We start from the raw sequence: 19,736 nt of genomic DNA, 5'->3' as shown, positions 1-19,736 counted from the left end.
GAACTGAAAGGCCAGTTGTAGTTCACATTTTGGAGTGGATAGCTTTGATGGGGGGGGGGGGGGTCACAATAGACCATTAGGGTACAGTGAAAAAGAACCTACTTAATTAAATCTAATCTAACCTCCGGAGGTCATTGATTTTCTTAGAAACCCTATCGTATTTTCGTGCCCAAATATCTTATATATGGTACAAACCTTCGCACTACATTGCTGCTACATAAATGCAAGGATGTGTACATGTATTACCTTCTTCTTCTTCTCAATTTAAGCCTAGGGCTTGTATATTCCACTTTATTCCTCGGTGGATGTAGATATCCAGGAGTCTTTCCAGCGCTTAGGAGGTCTGCCGACTGGTCTTCTGGTACCTGGGATTCAGTCTCGGGCTATCCTAGCAATTCTGCTGACGTGGTCGTTCCAATATCGTCGTCGTTTTCTTCCCCACTTTACTATGACCTGAGTCTGGCATTCCTCTCGGATGGCTGTGTTCCCCTTCCTATCTCTCAGCGTGTACCCAGATATGGTTCTCAGTATCTTCATTTCCGTCGTTCTTAAGATGGACTTTGTTCTCTTTTTATCTGCTCGAGTTTCTATGGGTCGAACACAAGTGTTGTAGATCCTAGCTCTCGAATGTTTACTTATATGTTTGTTGTTGAATATGACGTCGCGGAGTGCACCAGCAACCCTGCATGCTTTATCTGCCTGCTTACGAACCTCGTGTGTTCTATCTTGGTTCGAGGATATCTCCACGCCAAGATAACTGAACGACATAACTTGTTCTATAGGTTGGTCTGCAAAGACAAGTTTGCATCGTTTTGGTTCTTCGCTTGTGGCCATTGATTTTGTTTTTGGGATCGATATTTGCATGTTGAATTTGCATGCTTCTAGGAAGAATGAATATAACAGTCTCTGTAGGTCATCCTCGCATTCTGCCAAGATCATCGCATCATCGGCGTAGCAAACGATCTTTATAGCTCCTGTGCTTAGTCTAATACCCATTCCAGAATTCTTGACGCGATGTATTATTTGGTCCATTTTGATATTGAAGAGAAAGGGGCTTAGTGAATCTCCCTGTCTTATACCCGTAGGGGTTCGAATTTCTTCAGTTAGATGTTGGTTTACAGATATATATGTAGAGGTATCAGTGTTGAGTTGTTTCACAATCTCTTGTTTCCTTGATTACCCAAAAGCCTTTGATAATAAATCCATGAGAATACTCGGAAAAACTGTAAGATATTGAAAGGATATTACTATTGTAGACAAACAGCGGAGATTAGGATTCTGACATCTTCTGACAATATAGGAATTTAGTGTTTTAAAGGGCTGCGACCTCTCGCCTACATATTTCAACATCTACACTGGTGAGATATTCAGGACAGCAATAACAAGAAAAGAAAATCGGGATCAAAGTAAATGGTAACAATATCAGATAGCTCGATGGTATTAGCAAGTATAAGAAGAACTTGAATTCTTTATGGAACTGACAAACCAGATCAGTGAAGAGTTTGGACTCAAGATAAATTTTACAATTACGAAGTATGTATATGGTTGTTAGCCAAAATTCCCCACCACGTCCACCACCTTTTATGCACCCAAACTGGTACCACACCGCCATATTTGTGGTAGTTTTCCAATGGTGCAATTGGCGCATGAATGCCAAGCGCTCGAACGCTCATGATTTAACATCATTGATTTTTTACAAGTTTTTTCATTAAACTTGTCTTTCATTAAGGTGATACTCATCTGCAGTTAGCATCTCCAGTGATCAAGAGATCGAATACCAGCGCCAGTACCATACCACATATTTTTTTCTGTTAGTGTCAAGCTTCAGAAGTGGCGTCAACATTTCGGAATATGGTACTGTTTTTTGATGAGAAAAAATACTGTGCAAGCAAAGCAATAGCTTGGTATGTTTTATTAGACTCTGCTCCAACTATATCATCTTTAATGAAGAAGTGATTGCAAATATGAATCTTTCTGCAGAAAAATTATTGAAATGTTAGAGGAACCTTGGGGTACATGTATTACTCCTGAATGTCGAACTTTCAAGAAAAAATGTATTTTTTCTGTTTAGATCCGGGACTTGTGGAGTGAAGTGTTAGATATTAATTTGGGCAATTGGGCTGTCATTCATATTGAACTTGAACAGTCTCTTGGGTATATATTATCTTCATCGATCGTGGATTTTGCATCACTTTAGATTTAGAAGGATGGTATTCGAAAAAAGACGAAGATCGAATGTGATCAAGTGTCATGAAAAGGAAACTGTGGTAGGAAATGAACTCAACAATATTTATATTTATAAAAACTATCGATTATGGAAAAAACCGAAAAATTGCATTTGTTCCGGAAGTTTCATCACCACACATGGTTAGAGATATTGATATAGCTCTACTTCTTCGCGTATCAGAAGATATAAGTACCAACCTAACCACAAGTCAATCTTGTAGAAGACAAGATAAAATCTCCCTGAATGCATTCTTTTGAAATTTGTTTGAAAAGTATATTGACGAAATACAAATTTGGAACTAAGAAATTATCTTTCAATGGGTGTGGCAATATGCTTCTTAATATTTTTCTGATGAAAAGTCAGCATTCCTAGATTATTATCGTTTCATAATAAATTTCATTCAAGATCAAGATTACAGTAGAAGCCAATGACCAAAGAATAGAAAAAAAAATAGGATACTTCATATATGTCATATCATATTTTGCATTTGATTGGTTGTACAAGCAACCACTTTTGAAAACTGAATTCAAATAGTTCCTGCAAATAATTTGAAAAAATGCATGAATGAAATCAATAATTGAGGAGAATTCTCTATTCTGAACGTCCACCCTTCCTCTGCGAAAGCTGAATTTTATAGGTTTATCCACAAGTCAAACTGAATATCGTTCCAAATTTCATTAAAATCGGATAAAAATTGTAAGAGTTATGGCTGATACAAGGATGTGCACACAGACAGACAAAGATATAATAATAATAATAATAATAATAATATCCTTTATTTGATCAAATATCAACAGATGTAGATCACGTCAATACATATCAATACATATGAACACTATAATGAATCAAAATCCTTTTCACTTAAAAAATCCTTAACACTATAATAACATTTACTAACCAAAAACATTTTTAATCTTTTTCTTTGAATTGCAATAGGCATGCATTTAAAATTTTGAGGAAATTTATTCCATACTGTGATTATAAAATATACAGCATTCCTTTGTATATAACTAAAATTTGTTTTTTCTCTACTGAGATAATTTTTTCCTCTGGTATTGTATTCATGACTTAACAGTAATTCTTTAAAATCATTGAAGTTGTTGCTTACATACATAACACATTCATAAATAAACAGACTGTACAATGTCAATAAGTTATTACCAATAAATATATTTCTACAGCTCTCATTGTATTTCATTTTGAAGATAGTTCTCAAGCATCTCTTCTGCATTATGAATATTCTCTCAGCCTCAACAGAATTACCCCAGAAAATTATTCCGTACCTGAGCTTGGACTGAACATAGGCATAATAAGCTGTCAGGGCCGCCTCTTCACTAATTGTATTGGTCAATATCCTCAAAGCATAGCAATATCTTGCAATACTTGTAGACAGATTTTCAATTTGTGTTTTCCAACTCAAATCCCTATCGATATATATCCCCAGGAAAGGTACTGCATCCTCTGTCTTGATCGTTTTACCATGGTATGTCAAGCTTATGGCATCTTTATTTCTTTCCCTAAAGACAAGCAATTTTGTTTTGTCGATGTTTATTACCAATTCATTTCTTTTAAACCATTCTTCAAGATTTTTCAAGTCACATTCAAGCTGATCCTTGCATTCAGTCACAGTCTTACGAGACAAAATCATTGACACATCATCAGCAAACATAACCATATCATTGGATGTTACATGAATTAAATCATTGGTATAGATTATATAGACCCGAAACCAAATTGTTCAGAATGGTTTGAAAAACATGTCAGTGGAATTTTTGTAATTTTTTCCACTATTCTTCCGGTAGACTCCGAATCAAAATCGAATGAATTTTATATCTCATAATCAGGCCCCTCTTCTCCACTGGGCACTATGGGCACGTGCCCAGGGCCCCGCGATCGAATGGGGCCCCCTAGTTCCTGCCAGATTACCAAATGATAACCGATATTTAGGTATTACCGAAAAACATTAATTTTGAAAAATCTGATGATAATGACCTACTTCAATACCTACGCTTATTAGCTTTAGTTTGTCGCATGCGCATAGCTATACCTTGTACAACATAGCTTGAACTTTTTGACAGATGGGTCAGTGATGGGAAACACAAAATATCTATTGGTGTAAAAAATATGTGGCTGTATGTATTGCATTGAGAATATTTTTAAGCATGATGATAACTAACTGCAGCGGAGAACGCTCCTTCTCCAAATTGAAACGAATAAAAAATGAATTAAGAAGTACAATGCTTCAAGAGAGATTAACTAGTTTGTCGCTGATGTCCATAGAATGTGATATTCTCAATACCATAGATTTTGAAGAAGTGATTAACGATTTTGCTCATCTTAAATCTAGAAGGGTACCTTTGCAATCAACATAGAATTAATCTAAGGATTTTATGCTAAGCGAGTTACTTTTGTAGATTATTTTTTATATATCCTATTTTTTTATAGTTAGTAACTAAATAAAAATAAATTTAGAACCTTGTTTGTCTATTTTCTTTATATATTATAACTAAATAGTGTTTTCTCAAGGTCATAGGGGCCCCATGATCCTAATGTGCCCAGGGCCTCAAATAGTTTAAAGACGGCCCTGCTCATAATGCAAATTCTGAACGAAATAATCATTTGAAAACCTTAACTCTTTTTCATAATTCATTCATAAATCGTATGTATCTTCATAAATTATAGTAGATATACTCTATAGAAATTCATTAGAATACACTAGGAAAATCGAACAAAAGGAGGAAATAAATTATTACCCGATCTTTATGGAAGTATGTCATGCTGGAATTACCGATGTTGTCATTCATTCTGATTGTCAATGTTTGTTGCCAGTACACCACTTCCACAATTGTGAACTATACCATATGTATATTTATAAGTGGATAGAATTTTAGATTTGCATTCATTGAAATTATGTTTTGACGAGAATTGTACTTACCTACATCTGATTTAAACTTTTTCAATTCACATGTTAGGATCATTTAAACTGAATTACCTACACTATCAACATTTTCTTCATAGACAGAAAAATTTCAGAATCAACATTTAGTAGGTACATTGTACATTACTGTACAAAATAAGTAATATTAAAGATATTGAGTATGCGTTACAATTTCAAATGAATCGGTTTTAATTTCAATTCTTTCAATCAATTGAATACTGACTAATAATAATTTTAAGAGCCAATCAGAATGATATAGAACATTGAAATCGTCATAATCAATTGGTATTATTGGATGGTTAACAGAAATAATCTAATGAAATGATTAGATCATTAGATCAATTATTAGTGATATCTACAAAAAGTTGAAAAAACTATTCTACGCTGGTGAACTGACATAATTACCTATATTCGACGGCTTATTCTACAGGGTCTTCCACCATTGACGCGACGGTCTATTTTGAACACCTCGTAGAGTTCTCAATGATTATCAAAAAGTCAATAGGTACTCACCTTCATTCGTCTAGGATTAACTTTCAAAATCTCATTTGAATAATTTCATTAAGTCATTAGGTTTCAAATTATGAAAAATCGAAATATCTCAAAAACGGTATGTTTTGAGAATATGAAACAAACTTGAGTTCATTTATTCCATGCAATCTGAAAATTCAATGAAACATTTACACTTTTAGCCATATGTATTTCCAAACAATGTGAGACTGTAGCTCTAAAAGTACTAGTGACACTGTGTCGAGAAAAATGGAATATTTCAGGGTGATGATTTATAACAATTATGGATAATAATTTGAAATAAAACATAAACTAGAAAAAACTATGTATTTCAGATTGGTAAAAAGTATAATAGTTACTAGGTTTTCTTCGTCGTATTTGTTGTAGGACAACATACCCCTGCGAATCTGTAAAAAGAAAAAAATATTTTAAATCACACGAATTAATCTAGAGCACATAAAGTAGTTCAGAATTTAAGAATCTCTTATATCAAATTCCATAGAAGTTTGTTGCCAACTTCAATGTTCAAAGATTTGATTACACATAGATGTGCCCTTATTATTGGATCATTATCAAAACCTCAGATTTTCTGGGAATTAGGAGGAACACTCTGCGAAGTCTCAAAAAGTGGGGCCAGGCCCAGAAAAGCTAATCTCATATTCCTTTCTGATAAGGGACCAATAAAAGCTAAAATTAACAAAACTTATCGATATCGATCATTTTTGGTGAGAAAGAAAAATATGTCAATTTTTCACTATCCTCATGTAATTTGGCGAAAATATCAGATTCATTCAAAAATATACTATCGTTTTTTGTTTCAAAATTTATTATGTGCATGCACGGCCGGCAGGACAGATTTGATTTGAACCCAAAACTCTCCATCAGTGAATTCAACCATGAAATTTAAAATTCTAAAAAGTCTGAAATATGTGTTGTTATGGTTTTTATGTTTTTAAGATATTTGGAGTTTTGGGTGATTTAGCGCAATATATGATGCCTATATCTAGGGACCCATCAAGCCAAGTAGCTTGACCAACTACTTGACTTGAAAAAAAAAAAAAAATTACAAACTTGAGCTTGACTTGACTTGATTCTAGAAATTTATTGCTTGACTTGATATCAAGCTACTTGATATTACTTGAGCTTGATATGCACGCGTCGCACGTATATTTCTGCAATCTCGTTCGCGCTCACACTAAAACATGAGATTCCTCGAGCGCCGAGAGACTGAAGCATTCGCCAGTGTGACTTTATTAGTAGTTTTCTACATTTCTATTAGTAAATTTTGGTAGTTTCAGAAATATCTTTCCAAACTTGGCCAAAATAGCCAAGGATTTTTTTATCAACGCCAGCATCTTCAGCTCCTGCTGAAAGACAATTTTCCAGAGCTGCTCTTACAATTACAAAAACCCGCAATAGGTTAGGCGACAAATCCATAAGATACCTCATGTGTCTCAGATCCTGGATGGAAAATTATGAAATCAAACAAAGCCTGGAGGTCTCTCAATATTAAGAAACTTATTTTTTTTTATAATTTTTTATTTTGTTTTGATTTATAGTGAATTAATTTATGTTTCTATTTAAAAAAAGTTGATATTTTCGGTTCTTTTATACAATAAGTTTAATAAATAAAAGTGTTGTTTGCAAGGCTCCCTCTCATTTCATCATTTATTATTATTGATATGACACTACACAATAAAACTGCTGAAAATCAAATAGCTTGATATGATTCAAGTATTTGATGAATAAATACTTGACTGGATTTGAGTTTGAAAAACTACTATTTGACTTGAGCTTGATTGACTTGAAATCAAGTCAAGCTCAAGCCAAGTAGCTTGGAAATCAAGCCAAACCGTGAATCCCTACCTTCATTGGATAAATTTGTTCAGAATCATCTGAAAGTGTTATCCATAAATCTTTTTAAGAAATGTAATTGAACTACATAGATTGAAATTTTATACTCACTTTTCAAGTGGACAGAAGAATTGAATATAGGATGTCAAGGAATCGAGTAGGGGATAAACTTGTGGACAGTCACCCAGAAGAACACAATGTCCTTTTCCATTCAGCGGTGTTTTTGGACATTCCGCATATGGTTTCGTGATTTGGTGTTCATTTCCAATTGAGAATTTTCCTTTAAAAAAACAAGAATGGAGAAAGTATAACAATATATTTTTCATTATGGAGGTATTACCTAGAGTCTTCAAATCAATCGTTGCATTTTCAGCATTGTACGCATCGTTGAACCAGGTTAGTTCCTTCTTCATTTTTTCAACTTTTTTTAGGAAATCAGTATTGGAATTACTTAGGATTGGCAGTCCATCAATAATGGAATTTCTGTCTAATAAATTAAACAAATCATTTTCGTATGTCCTTAAATATCATGAGGAATTATCATGCCTAAGGCTACCATGATTAATATAATGTATTTAGTGTGGTGCTAGAGAGAAGGTTTTTGAATATGCAGAATTAGAGGCATTACTTGATCAATGGTTGTGTCAAACGCAACAAGAATTGACAGGATTATTGGGGGTGATGCAACAAGCCATTTCAAAACGCCTGAAAGTCTTGGAAATGATTCAGAAACGGGGACATTGTGTGTCCTACTAGATAAAGCCGAGATTTTGTTTGCTTGTGAACAGCTGCTTGCAAGGCAGAGACGGAAGGGATTTCTGCATCGCATTGTGGCTGGAAACCAAAATGGGTTCATTATGATAATCCCAAGCGCAGAAAATCATGGGGGTTTTCCGGCCATGCTTTCACGTCGACGGCCAAACCGAATATTCACGGTTCCAAGGTTATTCTCAGTATTTGGTGGGACCAGCTCGGCTTAGTGTATTATGACCAATCACAGGCGATCGTTATCGAACGAAATCAATGCGTTTGAGCAATACCTCCTAGAAAACGAGGACTAGTCTAGGAGGTATTGGTTTGAGCTGGGCATTGATAGACAAATAGCCGCAATACAACGTGAGACATGATAAAGTGATTTTACAACATAACAATTCTCGACCCCATGTAGCGAAAGTGCTCAAGACATATTTGGAAACGTTGAAATGGGAAGTCCTACCCAACCCACCGTATTCTCCAGACGTTGCTCCCTCGGGCAATCACTTGTTTCGATTAATGGCACACGATCTGTCTGACCAGCACTACCGGTCTTATGAAGAAGTAAAAAATTGGATCGATTCGTTGATCGCTTCAAAAGATGACCAGTTTTTTCAACGCGGGATTCGTACGCTGTCCGAAAGATGGGAAGAAGTAGTAACCAGCGGTGGACAATACTTTGAATCATAAATGTATCACCAATTAGTTACAATGAAGCCTCGAATTTCAAAAAAAAAACGGCGGAAGCAAAGTTGTACGCCTATGTATAACCATTGGTAAGAAGGTTTGTCACAAGTGACTCAATGTTTGCTGGGCATATTTTGGGTTATATTATATACATCGGTCTGTCTACTTAGATTCCTTGATGGCATTTCAGACAACTAGCTCTACGAGAATGTTTATCTATTATGCGTCAAGTCGATTAATGGTTATAAGGTAGATTTAACACTGAGCGTTCGTTTTATTGAAGAGAGTTCAGAGAAATTCATTGTCGAGTTATAGACCTGTGATCAATTAAGTCCTTGTATATCTTCCACCATTAGTGCTTCCTTAACATTGGACCTTTACCGTCGTTGTGAATTGAGTACCCAATGGCAGCATTGCAAGGCAAAATGACATAACAAATGTAATTCAACGAAAAATTGCAATTTGAATTTTACGATTTTTTTTAACTTATGATTAAAGATGAATAAAGATGTAACAAATATAGCTTTATGTCAGTTAAGGTTAACACATTTGAAAGTTCAAGGGTTTCATACGTACATGCTGGGGTTGTCATGTGCAGATCATAGTTTCTCAGGTACAATGCTGTAATAGAATATATGTGTTAACTGTATGTAAAGGGTGTTTTTTTTCGAGGTATATAACTTTAAGTTGGAATTACTGTTCAAGATTTAACAGCTGTCAAGTGATTTATTCTCAGTTTGGTTTGACAATTCATCATGAATAGCCTGAACAACGCTTGCTAATAGTGCAATTTTATTTCGAAAATAATGATTCTGTGCGGAATACGTATCGCGCACTACGTCCATTTTATTTTGTTTACCGATGAAGCGCACTTCTGGTTGAATGACTACGTCAACAAACAAAACTGCCGCATTTGGAGTGAAGCTAATCCTCAAGTGTATGTCGAAACACCGTTACATCCAGAAAAACTGACTGTTTGGTGCGCTTTACGCGCTGATGGAATCATTGGTCTGTACTTCTTCAAAAACGAAGATGGCCAGAACGTTACAGTCAATGGTGATCGGTATAGAGCCATGATTACTAACTTTTTCATTCCTGAATTGAACAACCATGATGTTCAGGAGCTGTGGTTCCAACAAGACGGCGCAACATGTCACACAGCTCGTGCCACAATCGATTTATTGAAAGGCACGTTTGGTGACCCCCTAATTTCACGTTTTGGACCTGTGAATTGGCCTCCAAGATCTTGTGATTTAACACCGCTAGACTACTTTCTGTGGGGCTATGTAAAGTCATTGGTCTATGCGGATAAGCCACAAACCTTTGACCATTTGGAAGACAACATTCGCCGTGTTATTGCCGATATACGGCCACAAATATTGGCAAAAGTCATCGAAAATTGGACGTTCAGATTGGACTACATCCGAGCCAGCCGTGGCGGCATATGCCAGAAATCATATTTAAAATGTAATGCCACAAGATTATCTTGCGGATAAATAAAATTCATATCAATAGAATAATCCATCGTTGTTTTATTGCAATTTAAAGTTCTATAGCTCTGAAAAAAACACCCTTTATAAGTATTGAGCTGTAACGGAATTGTATTTTTCACTTTTATTATTAACTGAATGTGAGTATGTTGATATAGAAATACATATTCATAAGTAGCTCAATATCTTCGAATTTTATGTCACCTCTACTTACTTGAAGATAATTGTGGAACATAGTTGGACGGAGATATTCTTCTGCGTGAAGCTGTAATAAAATTGTATAGGTACTAAATGTTAGCATGAAGATACAGGCTAAATATCATGGAATTCAACAATTTTTCAACTTAATCGAAGATAAATTTGGGCAAAAATTGTCGAATGAATGTTCTCATGTATGAAGCTTTATATAGGAAGTAACTTAATGAATGATTTTCCAATAAGATGTTTTATTTCGATAATGAAATATATTTCAAGAGAAATCGATGAATGTTTATTTCTTTCTAAAGAGGAAGGGGCACACTAAGAAGAAGAAGAAAGAGGAAGCTATGCCATTAATTATGGCAACCGATATCAGCCTCATGGACGCCAGGATATAGTACTTTGCGGCTGGATGTCTTCAATAACTTCATGAATTCCATCATTAAGGTCTTGAATCGATGAACCTTACCTCTCACGAGGTCCCAAAGAAAAAAGTCTGAAGGTGTTAAATCACATGATCTCGGTGGCCAATTGAGATCACCTATTCTAGATATGAAAAGGCCAGAAAATTTTTCTTGCAAAATTTAGATTTTTTCGTTGCTTGTTCTGCATGTACCTCCATTTTGTTGACAATAAACGTCGTCCACATCAATAGTTGTTCAGTTTATGAATTTCAAGCTGTCCATTCAATTTCGAATTCTTCTTTAGAATGGGTCAATAACTTTCTATCTACACATGCTTTATCGTTTAAAGTTAACAATTTTTTGTGTTGCTCTTTCTCAAAAGAATATATAATCATAGCTAATTCCCAAGATTTTCGGGGAATCGACAAAGTTGTGTTTTCATTAACACTAATGGCGTCAGCAGCAATATTCTCAGTTGTTATTGAGAGACTCACATGGTTACCAGTCTTTAAATCGCAAACTTTTCTCAACAACTCAATTTTATCCACCAGCTTTACTACGACCAGCCAAGAAGGTGCTTCACGATGACCCAAATTACTATGATTGCAAAGTTTTCAACATTTTTTCAGTAAATTTCACCAATTTCAATGCGTTGTTGAAGCGTGTATAGTTCCATTTTTAGTGATGGTGTAGTTTTACTTTTCAGATGTCAAAATGTCAATGGCAAATGATTACAATTTCTAGTGACAGCTGTCTAGATAGCGGGCTATTCAAAATGATACCTCTTATAAAGAACCTTATAAGAACACATTCAGAAATGATCCAATATTCATGAATTCATGGGTTTTTCTACTTACGTGAATCATAATACCTAGTGTACAAAAAGTTTGTCCCGTATGAACCTGTGAAAAATATAGTTCATTATAAGTTGATGAAAAAAATTCGACTAATTTTATGTTTTTTTCCACTTACTCGGAGAAAATTTGACTCCAGATGTTGAATATGAAGATGTTCCCCAATGTGGTGCTATAATAAGATACAGCTATATGTTAGTATTATTTTATAGAAACCTCTAGATTTGTTTTTCCAAACAGAATTCCAATCTATTGCAATTGTATAAATTGTTCAAATGACTGCATCATACTTTCTTTATGTAACTAATGGGATTTTTTAATCTGGTCTTAGCATTAGATGTCTGCTCTATCGAGACGTATCTTTGCGAATACTGAATACTCATACGGAGTTTGATAGTCATCATCTTATTTCGCTAATGTTAGTTATGTCAATTCAATAATTCATCTCGAGAGTTATTGAATTAATTTTGATAAAAATACATACAATAAAATAAAACGCTGAAAAAAACAAGAAAAATAATTGACTCACTTTTGTAGGCATCTTTCAAATCTGCTTCAGATTTTGTCCCATTCGGCTTCACTACAACCAAAGAACTAACGGGGGTTACGAATGAATACTTGAGTGCCAAATCAAGAGCTCTTTTGGTCAATTCTTCTTTTTTATCACTAACATCTCTTTCTTTCAAAATCTGTTTCAGAGTCAAATAAGCCCAGTGTTTTTCCAAGCTTCCCAAAGATCTTGCTGGCAAAGGTTTGAATTCTCTTGGTACTGATTTGGAAAAGCAATTCACCATGGGTGACAAATCTAACACAGATTTTCCTGGATAAAATCCTGGATCTATCGCTGGTGTCCTATCTGAAATTATTGCATTCAAAATGTGTTTCCTATAAAAGTTCAGCATGATGTCAACATGAAAATAGATGTTTAAAAGGTGAATCTATAACATTTCGTGGATGATTCTATATATTCCGTGCGGCTCTATACTCCCGAGTATTACGCAGCATGTGGCGCCATCCTACAGGCTGAGAAAAAGTCATCAGTAGTTGAATTTGAGAACTATTGTAGACAAAACTTGGTACGCATCAATTGCCGTTAATAATAATAATGAAATGAGACAAGTATTAAGAAGCATTGTCCAAATAGAATGCTCTTTGATTCACTTACATTTGCCAGCAACCACAAGCTCTGCTCCCTTGAACAAGGTTGGGAAAATCGATTTTGTAACTTCTGAAACGTTTCCTGAGGCATATTTGAAAGTTATCTTGTTGAGTAGAAGAGTAGAAATGATTTCGTAAAATGATTTGAGTTGGATGGCTGCATCTGCTCCTGTATAAATATGCCTGGTGAAACCATGATTTCTGAGAGACAGTTTTTCTAAGAAATCCATATCAGCTCTTTCCCCAAATGCAACACAAATTATTGGTATACCGTCAGTGTTCTCTTCGCTAACCTTAAATGGACATATTATCAAGTGTCGATGTCTACATAATCGAAATCATACTCTAGATAGGGTGACATCAGATCGAACACCTGTTCCTTGGCCGTCTGTCAAAAACATTATGATAGGTTGTCTTTCGTCTTTTTCCTTGTTATTTGAGTGTAATTTCAGAGCTATTCTTAAAGCTGCATCTATATTAGTTAGTCCTGAGGCAGAAAATGAATTAACACTTTGTTTAGCTTTCCTAATGTTTTCCTCGGACGCCTCGAAAGTTCCAGGTAAAGTTTCAGCCTTATACAGAATCTAGATCGAATCGAGTAAGAGTAAGTCTTAATTATTATGCTGGAAGGTAGAAGAACTTACCTCCTCAGGAAAATTCAGATATTGGCTCTTCGAATTGCTTACATCCCATACGGTGACCCCACTACTGAATTGGATTATATTGAAGGAATCTTCAGCATGTAGTTCATTCAAAATACCGTTCATAGCTTCTTTCAGTTGATTTATTGGAGTACCCCACATACTTCCGCTAGTATCCAAGACAAATATTATATTTTTCGGTTCTGGTTTTACATCTTTGGGAGCAAAGAAGTGAACGAAGTAACCATCTGCAAATAGAAGCTGAAAAAGATTGTGAATCACTATTATAACTATCAAATTATTGAACAATGGTGCTGGTCAGTGGGGCTTAATATTAACTCATCCAAGTTCACTATAATCCCATTCATTTGGAAAAGGAAACTTCCAGCTATGAAATCCCTCTCTCTAAATGGATTCTGAAGTCAAATATCTGGGAATAGTAAGCTTCTGTGAAAGAAGCACTTTGAGCTTACTGTTAATAAAGCAACAAAGGCCTTGAGGGCGTGCAGAATTCTGGCTGGTAAGACTTGGGGATGTAACCCAAAGATACTGCGATGGATTTACGTCATGATTGTGATGATAACCTATGAAGCATGCCAGAGCAGGTCAGAAAATGCTGAGGGGAGCCCTTGACATAATACAATATCAGAACGTGCCCAACTGTAGAACATTAAAGATCATTACAGATCTCACACCTCTTTCTCTTGTGATAGATAGAGTAGCTTATGAGGACACTCTAAGACTATCCAGGGATGGTTCTTAATCCAGGACGGGGACTGGCGCTGGAGTTTTCGGGACGTTAGGACGCTGTCTAAGTGTCTTTCAGGCAGAGATACTTGCAATAGAAAGATGTGTGGAAACTAATGTAGCAAGAAACTAACAGAAATGTCATATAGCGATACATTCTGATAGCCAGGCTTCAATCAAAGCACTGAGCTCACATATCATCGATTCTGAGATGATTTTAGAGTGCCGAAGAAAACACGAAGAAATAGGCAAGAATAACAAGGTCTTCTTAGTCTGGGTTCCTGGCCACTCGGGAATTAAAGGGATAAAGAGGCCAACATACTCGCGAAAAAGACCACAAACTTCTTTCATTGTCAGAAACCTTTCTATGATATAGGCAAATTTACATACAAGAAAAAGTTTCAGGTGTAGGAAAAACCTGGACCTTATCAAGAATATACTACACCTCCTCACAAGATTCCTCACAAGTCATTGTTACCATCGAAAACGCCTCATGAGAATGGTAAAGCAGAAAATGACTAGTGAAGATTCTGTGTGGAGGAGGAGGAGAAAACTTCAGATCACCTGGTGACGGAATGCCTCGCCATCACTGGTCAACGCAAAATCTACTTTGGATAAAAAATATGTAGAAGTGATGAAGTAGCTTCTTGGAAGCCATCCCAGATATTGGAGTTCATTAGAACTCTGGAACTGGAAGAAGAGCTATAGATCACGCTATCGCGATAATAGCTCTGATAGGGGGCACAATAGACCATTAGGTCGCTGTGGAAAAGAGCCTCTTAATTAAATTTCAATGATAACTATAATGAGTCATGAGATGACATTGTTTGAGACCATTTCAGCCGAAAAATGCTTAAAAATAACAAATTTTATTTACCTCTCCACCCTGTGCATCTCTCTCAACATCATACTGAACAACAAATTGTCCTACGAACCCATTTTCTTCTTCTGTTCCCAATTCTTTCGCAAATTCCTTTTGCTGTATTATATCAGGCTTGAATATAACTTTTGCTGAATTCTTTCCTATGTATTTAATTTCCGCTTTTGGTTCAACTATTTCGTTGTTTTTGGTTAACTCGTTACCAGATCTTAAAGAAGGAGTTATAACTGTAGTTAATGGCCTAGTTTCATTTATGTTCACCTGAAATGGAATTTCAACGATTTATGATAAAAAAACACAAACTAATGGCTTAGGAAAAGGGTTTTCCAATAAGACGTTTCATTTTGAATAGACCGCTATAATTGGGCAGCTATCATATTTTGAAGCTGGCATATTTTGACATTTGATAAGCAAAACCTACGCCATTGCTAAAAATGGAAATATACTTCTAGAAATTGTTAAAATTCACCATGAAAATGGTGAAAATTTTGCAGTCACAGTTCATAGAAGTTAAACACTTTTGGGTATAATGAAACAACTTCTCGGTCCGCAATAGTGAATCTGGTGGAAAAATTTTGAGCTGTTGGGACAATTTAGTGATGTGAAGAATCGAAACCGTGTGCGTCTCTCAAGAACAATTGATAATTTTGATACTGTAGCTCGTATTGTTGACGAAAACCCAGATTGTCGATTCCTAGTCGATCTGGATAAAGTCTCATGACCACGTTATTTCTCGAAGAGAAGACCATAATTGGCCAACGAGATCTTGGGATTTAATACCTTCAGACATTTTTTGGGGGGGTCACATAAAGAAGAAGGTACCCACCAATGCTCCACAATCGGTTCAAAACCTCAAAGATGGAATTCGTGAAGTTATCAAAAACATAACACAGCAAATGTGCGAAATGTTTCCATCTTTGATGTCATACCTCCCTTTTCACAAAGAAATAAACCTTCACTGAATTTTCATGAAATATACTCTTTTTTTGATTTGATTTGATTGAAATTATTGGAAATCCCTTAATTTAAAAAATATTTTATACCTGGGCTTCCATTTCATCCACTGGTTGTCCTGGACGCAAGTTGATCACAATATCATACAACCCTTTCTGTCTTGATAATAACTCTTCATATGTCAAATAAAATATTGCTTTACTTTCTGGCATTATATTGATAGAAACCGTAAATTTGTTGGAATCCCTTGCATTGATGGCTACATGGCCTGCTGCAAGTCCTCTGGAAACAGCCTTAAAAAAAAAACTTAACGTTAAAAAATTCTAGGAAAACACTGACGAGAAATCAGGAGTTTTATTTCTAAGTTTTCCTTCGAAAAAATCTGCATGGAAAAGACCAGAATATCCAAGTACAACATTTAGGGGACATGATCTAACTAAAATAGGTTGTTGAACAAGTGTTTCAGTAAAACATTTTATCTATTCTAAGAATGAAACGATTCTGGCTTTACTTTACCTGATCGTATACTTTTTTAGCCTCTTCTTTTTCCTTTATATAAGCTTCATACTTTTTGCCGTCTATTTCCATAATGAAACCATTAATATAGGCTGTATCTGGTAGAACCACGGAAAATGTGGCTTCATGAGGCTTAACATCGCAATTTTTTACCTTACTCACGATGCGAGTTGTGGCAAAACGATTGGTCACATTGCTGTTAACTTTCATGGAATAAATTTTTGGCACATCCGGAGCATTCTAGAACAATCGACAATTATTGTAAACTTACTAAGAAAAACTATTTAATTATATACCTGGCATTCATCTCTTCCAATAAAATTATTTGTAGATGGAGACTTGGTGGATGTGGCTACCCAACTTTCTGTCGATGATGGAGCTCCAAATACATATGTTAAGTGTAAAAAGGGTATAAGTAGAGTCGTTAGAAACTTCATTATCTGAAAATGAGATAGAAGTATGTTTTGAAATACCCACCTCGAATAGTACCTACTTAACACTAGATAGTAGTACTTAAATACAAAAAAAAAGGAATATACTTAATCTAAAACAACATGATTATGTATAAAAAAAAATACGACTTCCCTTAAAAATCACCACTAGTGAGAAAAACATGTTTGAAAACCTTTTTGTCGATACACTATCATTCGACGGAGCAAATTTTTTCCTATAATGTTTTCATTCATAATTTCAAGATCAATTTCTATCAAGTAAAAGGCTGGAGTAATCGACTGAAAATCAGCAATTTATGAAAGACTGAATAAATTGTCCAGCAACAGGGTTTGAAATCGAATTAATTGATTGCAAGATGATTTGATAAGACTTATATGGATAACATAATTAATAAAAGGTAGAGTTATCTCAATAGGTTTGAATTTAATTCATGATTAATGATTATTTCACATCACTGAAAAATACCTACGTGTTCCTGGGGAAAAGATGCACCAACAAAACTCAGGTTTACTTCTTAAGGGACATTTATAAGATTCAAATATTAATAATCAAAATTATTATATTGGTTGCATATTTATATAATAAATTACAGATTTTCGATAAACAACTCCTTCCAGATAATTTCTCCTAGTTAATCATGGTGGTATTTCCAGGATTTATTACTTTTGAGAATGATAAGAGTTGACCTTTTTCGCCTGCTGAATCATTATGTTTTCCAAAACAAGAAAAAAGGTGGGATGTCATAATTACAGGAGTTATTCTTTGGCAAAAATCAAGGATTTTTTTTATTGGGATGTTATTCGACACTCATCTCTAACACGAGTGATACTTGTTCAAGGAATCGGCAATATCGCATTAGCCTAAATTATAAACATAATTCATCATTTTTTTGATAAGAATGTTTCGTAATAAAAAAAAAATATTATATTATGTGGTTTTTCAGTCAAGTTTATTCAATAAATATCTACGAGTCAAATATTGCTAGGTTTGATTCATCAGAAGAATGCAAAATATTAGAGAAACGGTTCAATTTCATTTCCATATTATCATTTAAAAGGAATATAAGAAGTATAATATTTTTTAGTCGTTTTTATAGGTAGAAACATTGTTCTAGTGAGAATAAAAATAATATAAAAATAAAATTTATGAGTCCAATCGATCATTTGCATGATATAAGACAAGTCGATGCCTAATTCAGAATCCACGTTTTGAAACCCCTTAATTATAGCAAAATATGTTCAAATTCGATCAGCCGATTTTTTCAGAAAATTTTGATAAATTCTGATAACACATTTTTTTGGCCTGAAAATTTGATCACACCGAATACAAATATCATAATCTGCAACCAGTTTACTCCTAAAAGGTGACTGACAATTTCGACTTTTCGAGTGTTGTAGGAAAATTTTCAAGGGGTTTTGATTGGAAAATTATTTTACCGATGAACCTCATTAATCCTCAAGGTCCAGAGAAAAATTAATTATCACCTTGAATAGGTGTATGCACTCAGGCCTTAAACAGAAGTGATGGCACATCAATTATGTCAGTTTTTCTTTAAAATTCAAAAATTCAATTTTGTAGAGAATTTGCTCGTAAGCCATCTATACAAAATATTTTGAACTTATTCTTTCCGTAGCCAATCAGGAGTAGAATCCTGTCATGTTAACGTTACTACCAAAGTTTGGTTCGAGCTACTCTTTCTAGATGTCACTAGATAAATCTGGTGGATGCGCTATATTTGAGCGCATCCGCCCAAAGAGCATTTGATAATACGATAATACTTTACGAAAAGTTTCTAATCAGCTTCAAAATTTTTTATTACAAAAACTCTTCAATCCTGAAAACCTAATCGCCATAAGGTTCTTCTTCTGCTAAGTTTGCCAGTTTCGATAGCGACGGAACTGAAGATAGTCAATGAACAATATACAATACATGCCTCAAAATATGGACGTTATAAGCTTGTCAGCTAATGTTTAAGATTTAGGTCGCTTCAGACGTCTTCTAACGATTGCTTTCTACTCACTTGACGCTATACTCTATGGATAATAATAATAATATAGTTTATTAAATCATAAACATATTGTCCTCTTTACACTCAAATTTTTTCATCATAATTTTGTCCAATGGTAGAAACCAATCTTTGAAGTCAGTCTCACACTGCAATGTGTTTGCTATATTAGAACACTACTATTGCATTAAAATAATCATTTGTTGCCTTCCACTGAAGATGGCTATCAAATCCAAAATCAAGATAATCTTGATTAACTGGTAATTTTTTCTTCCAAATACAAGAGACAAAACTACAAGCATTTATACAAATCACCATATTGAAGTTGATAATTTTCAGTCTTTATTAAATTCACAATAAGTGCTCAAGTTCAGAAAAAATAATTAAGTGTGTAACATTGCTCAATATTCCTCACCATTTTCTATGAATCTATATGAACTAATATTTTGAGAACTTATCTGATATTA

General features: G+C 34.7%; 2 protein-coding genes across 6 annotated transcripts; both read right to left on the bottom strand.

Annotated features, from left to right (window-relative positions):
• Nucleotides 1-372: 372 nt before the first annotated feature.
• Nucleotides 373-1,032, bottom strand: LOC123677812. Its single transcript, XM_045614525.1, has one exon. It carries the CDS (start codon nucleotides 1,030-1,032, stop codon nucleotides 373-375), a length of 660 nt encoding a protein of 219 aa, XP_045470481.1.
• A 4,956-nt stretch (nucleotides 1,033-5,988) lies between these two features.
• On the bottom strand, nucleotides 5,989-17,888 carry LOC123679247 (inter-alpha-trypsin inhibitor heavy chain H4-like). 5 transcript variants are annotated; one of them, XM_045616733.1, is made up of 16 exons: nucleotides 17,734-17,888; nucleotides 17,108-17,251; nucleotides 16,812-17,051; nucleotides 16,385-16,588; nucleotides 15,339-15,602; nucleotides 13,718-13,975; nucleotides 13,418-13,657; nucleotides 13,081-13,366; nucleotides 12,445-12,771; nucleotides 12,034-12,087; nucleotides 11,919-11,963; nucleotides 10,674-10,724; nucleotides 9,546-9,590; nucleotides 7,870-8,016; nucleotides 7,641-7,809; nucleotides 5,989-6,082 (listed from the first exon to the last, which is right to left on the bottom strand). In XM_045616733.1, the coding sequence occupies exons 2-16, from the start codon at nucleotides 17,246-17,248 to the stop codon at nucleotides 6,034-6,036; spliced, it is 2,520 nt and encodes an 839-aa protein (XP_045472689.1). In that variant the 5' UTR covers nucleotides 17,249-17,251; nucleotides 17,734-17,888; the 3' UTR covers nucleotides 5,989-6,033. The 5 variants fall into 5 exon arrangements, with proteins under 5 accessions (XP_045472689.1, XP_045472691.1, XP_045472690.1 ...); XM_045616735.1 differs by having other exon boundaries at nucleotides 13,418-13,645; XM_045616734.1 differs by having other exon boundaries at nucleotides 17,730-17,866.
• Between the last annotated feature and the right edge of the window lie 1,848 nt (nucleotides 17,889-19,736).

This window comes from Harmonia axyridis, chromosome 4 (assembly GCF_914767665.1).
Source record: "Harmonia axyridis chromosome 4, icHarAxyr1.1, whole genome shotgun sequence".
NCBI lineage: Eukaryota > Metazoa > Arthropoda > Insecta > Coleoptera > Coccinellidae > Harmonia > Harmonia axyridis.
This window is presented reverse-complemented; position numbering and strand designations above follow the sequence as displayed.

Coding starts and splice junctions, on each gene's coding strand:
- LOC123679247 (XM_045616733.1), bottom strand. CDS start 17,248: ATGAAGTTTCTAACGACTCTACTTATACCCTTTTTACACTTAACATAT. Junction 17,052..17,107: donor TTGGAAGAGATGAATGCCAG/GTATATAATTAA, acceptor CGATTGTTCTAG/AATGCTCCGGATGTGCCAAA. Junction 13,367..13,417: donor CTGATGTCACCCTATCTAGA/GTATGATTTCGA, acceptor TGTCCATTTAAG/GTTAGCGAAGAGAACACTGA.
- LOC123677812 (XM_045614525.1), bottom strand. CDS start 1,032: ATGGACCAAATAATACATCGCGTCAAGAATTCTGGAATGGGTATTAGA.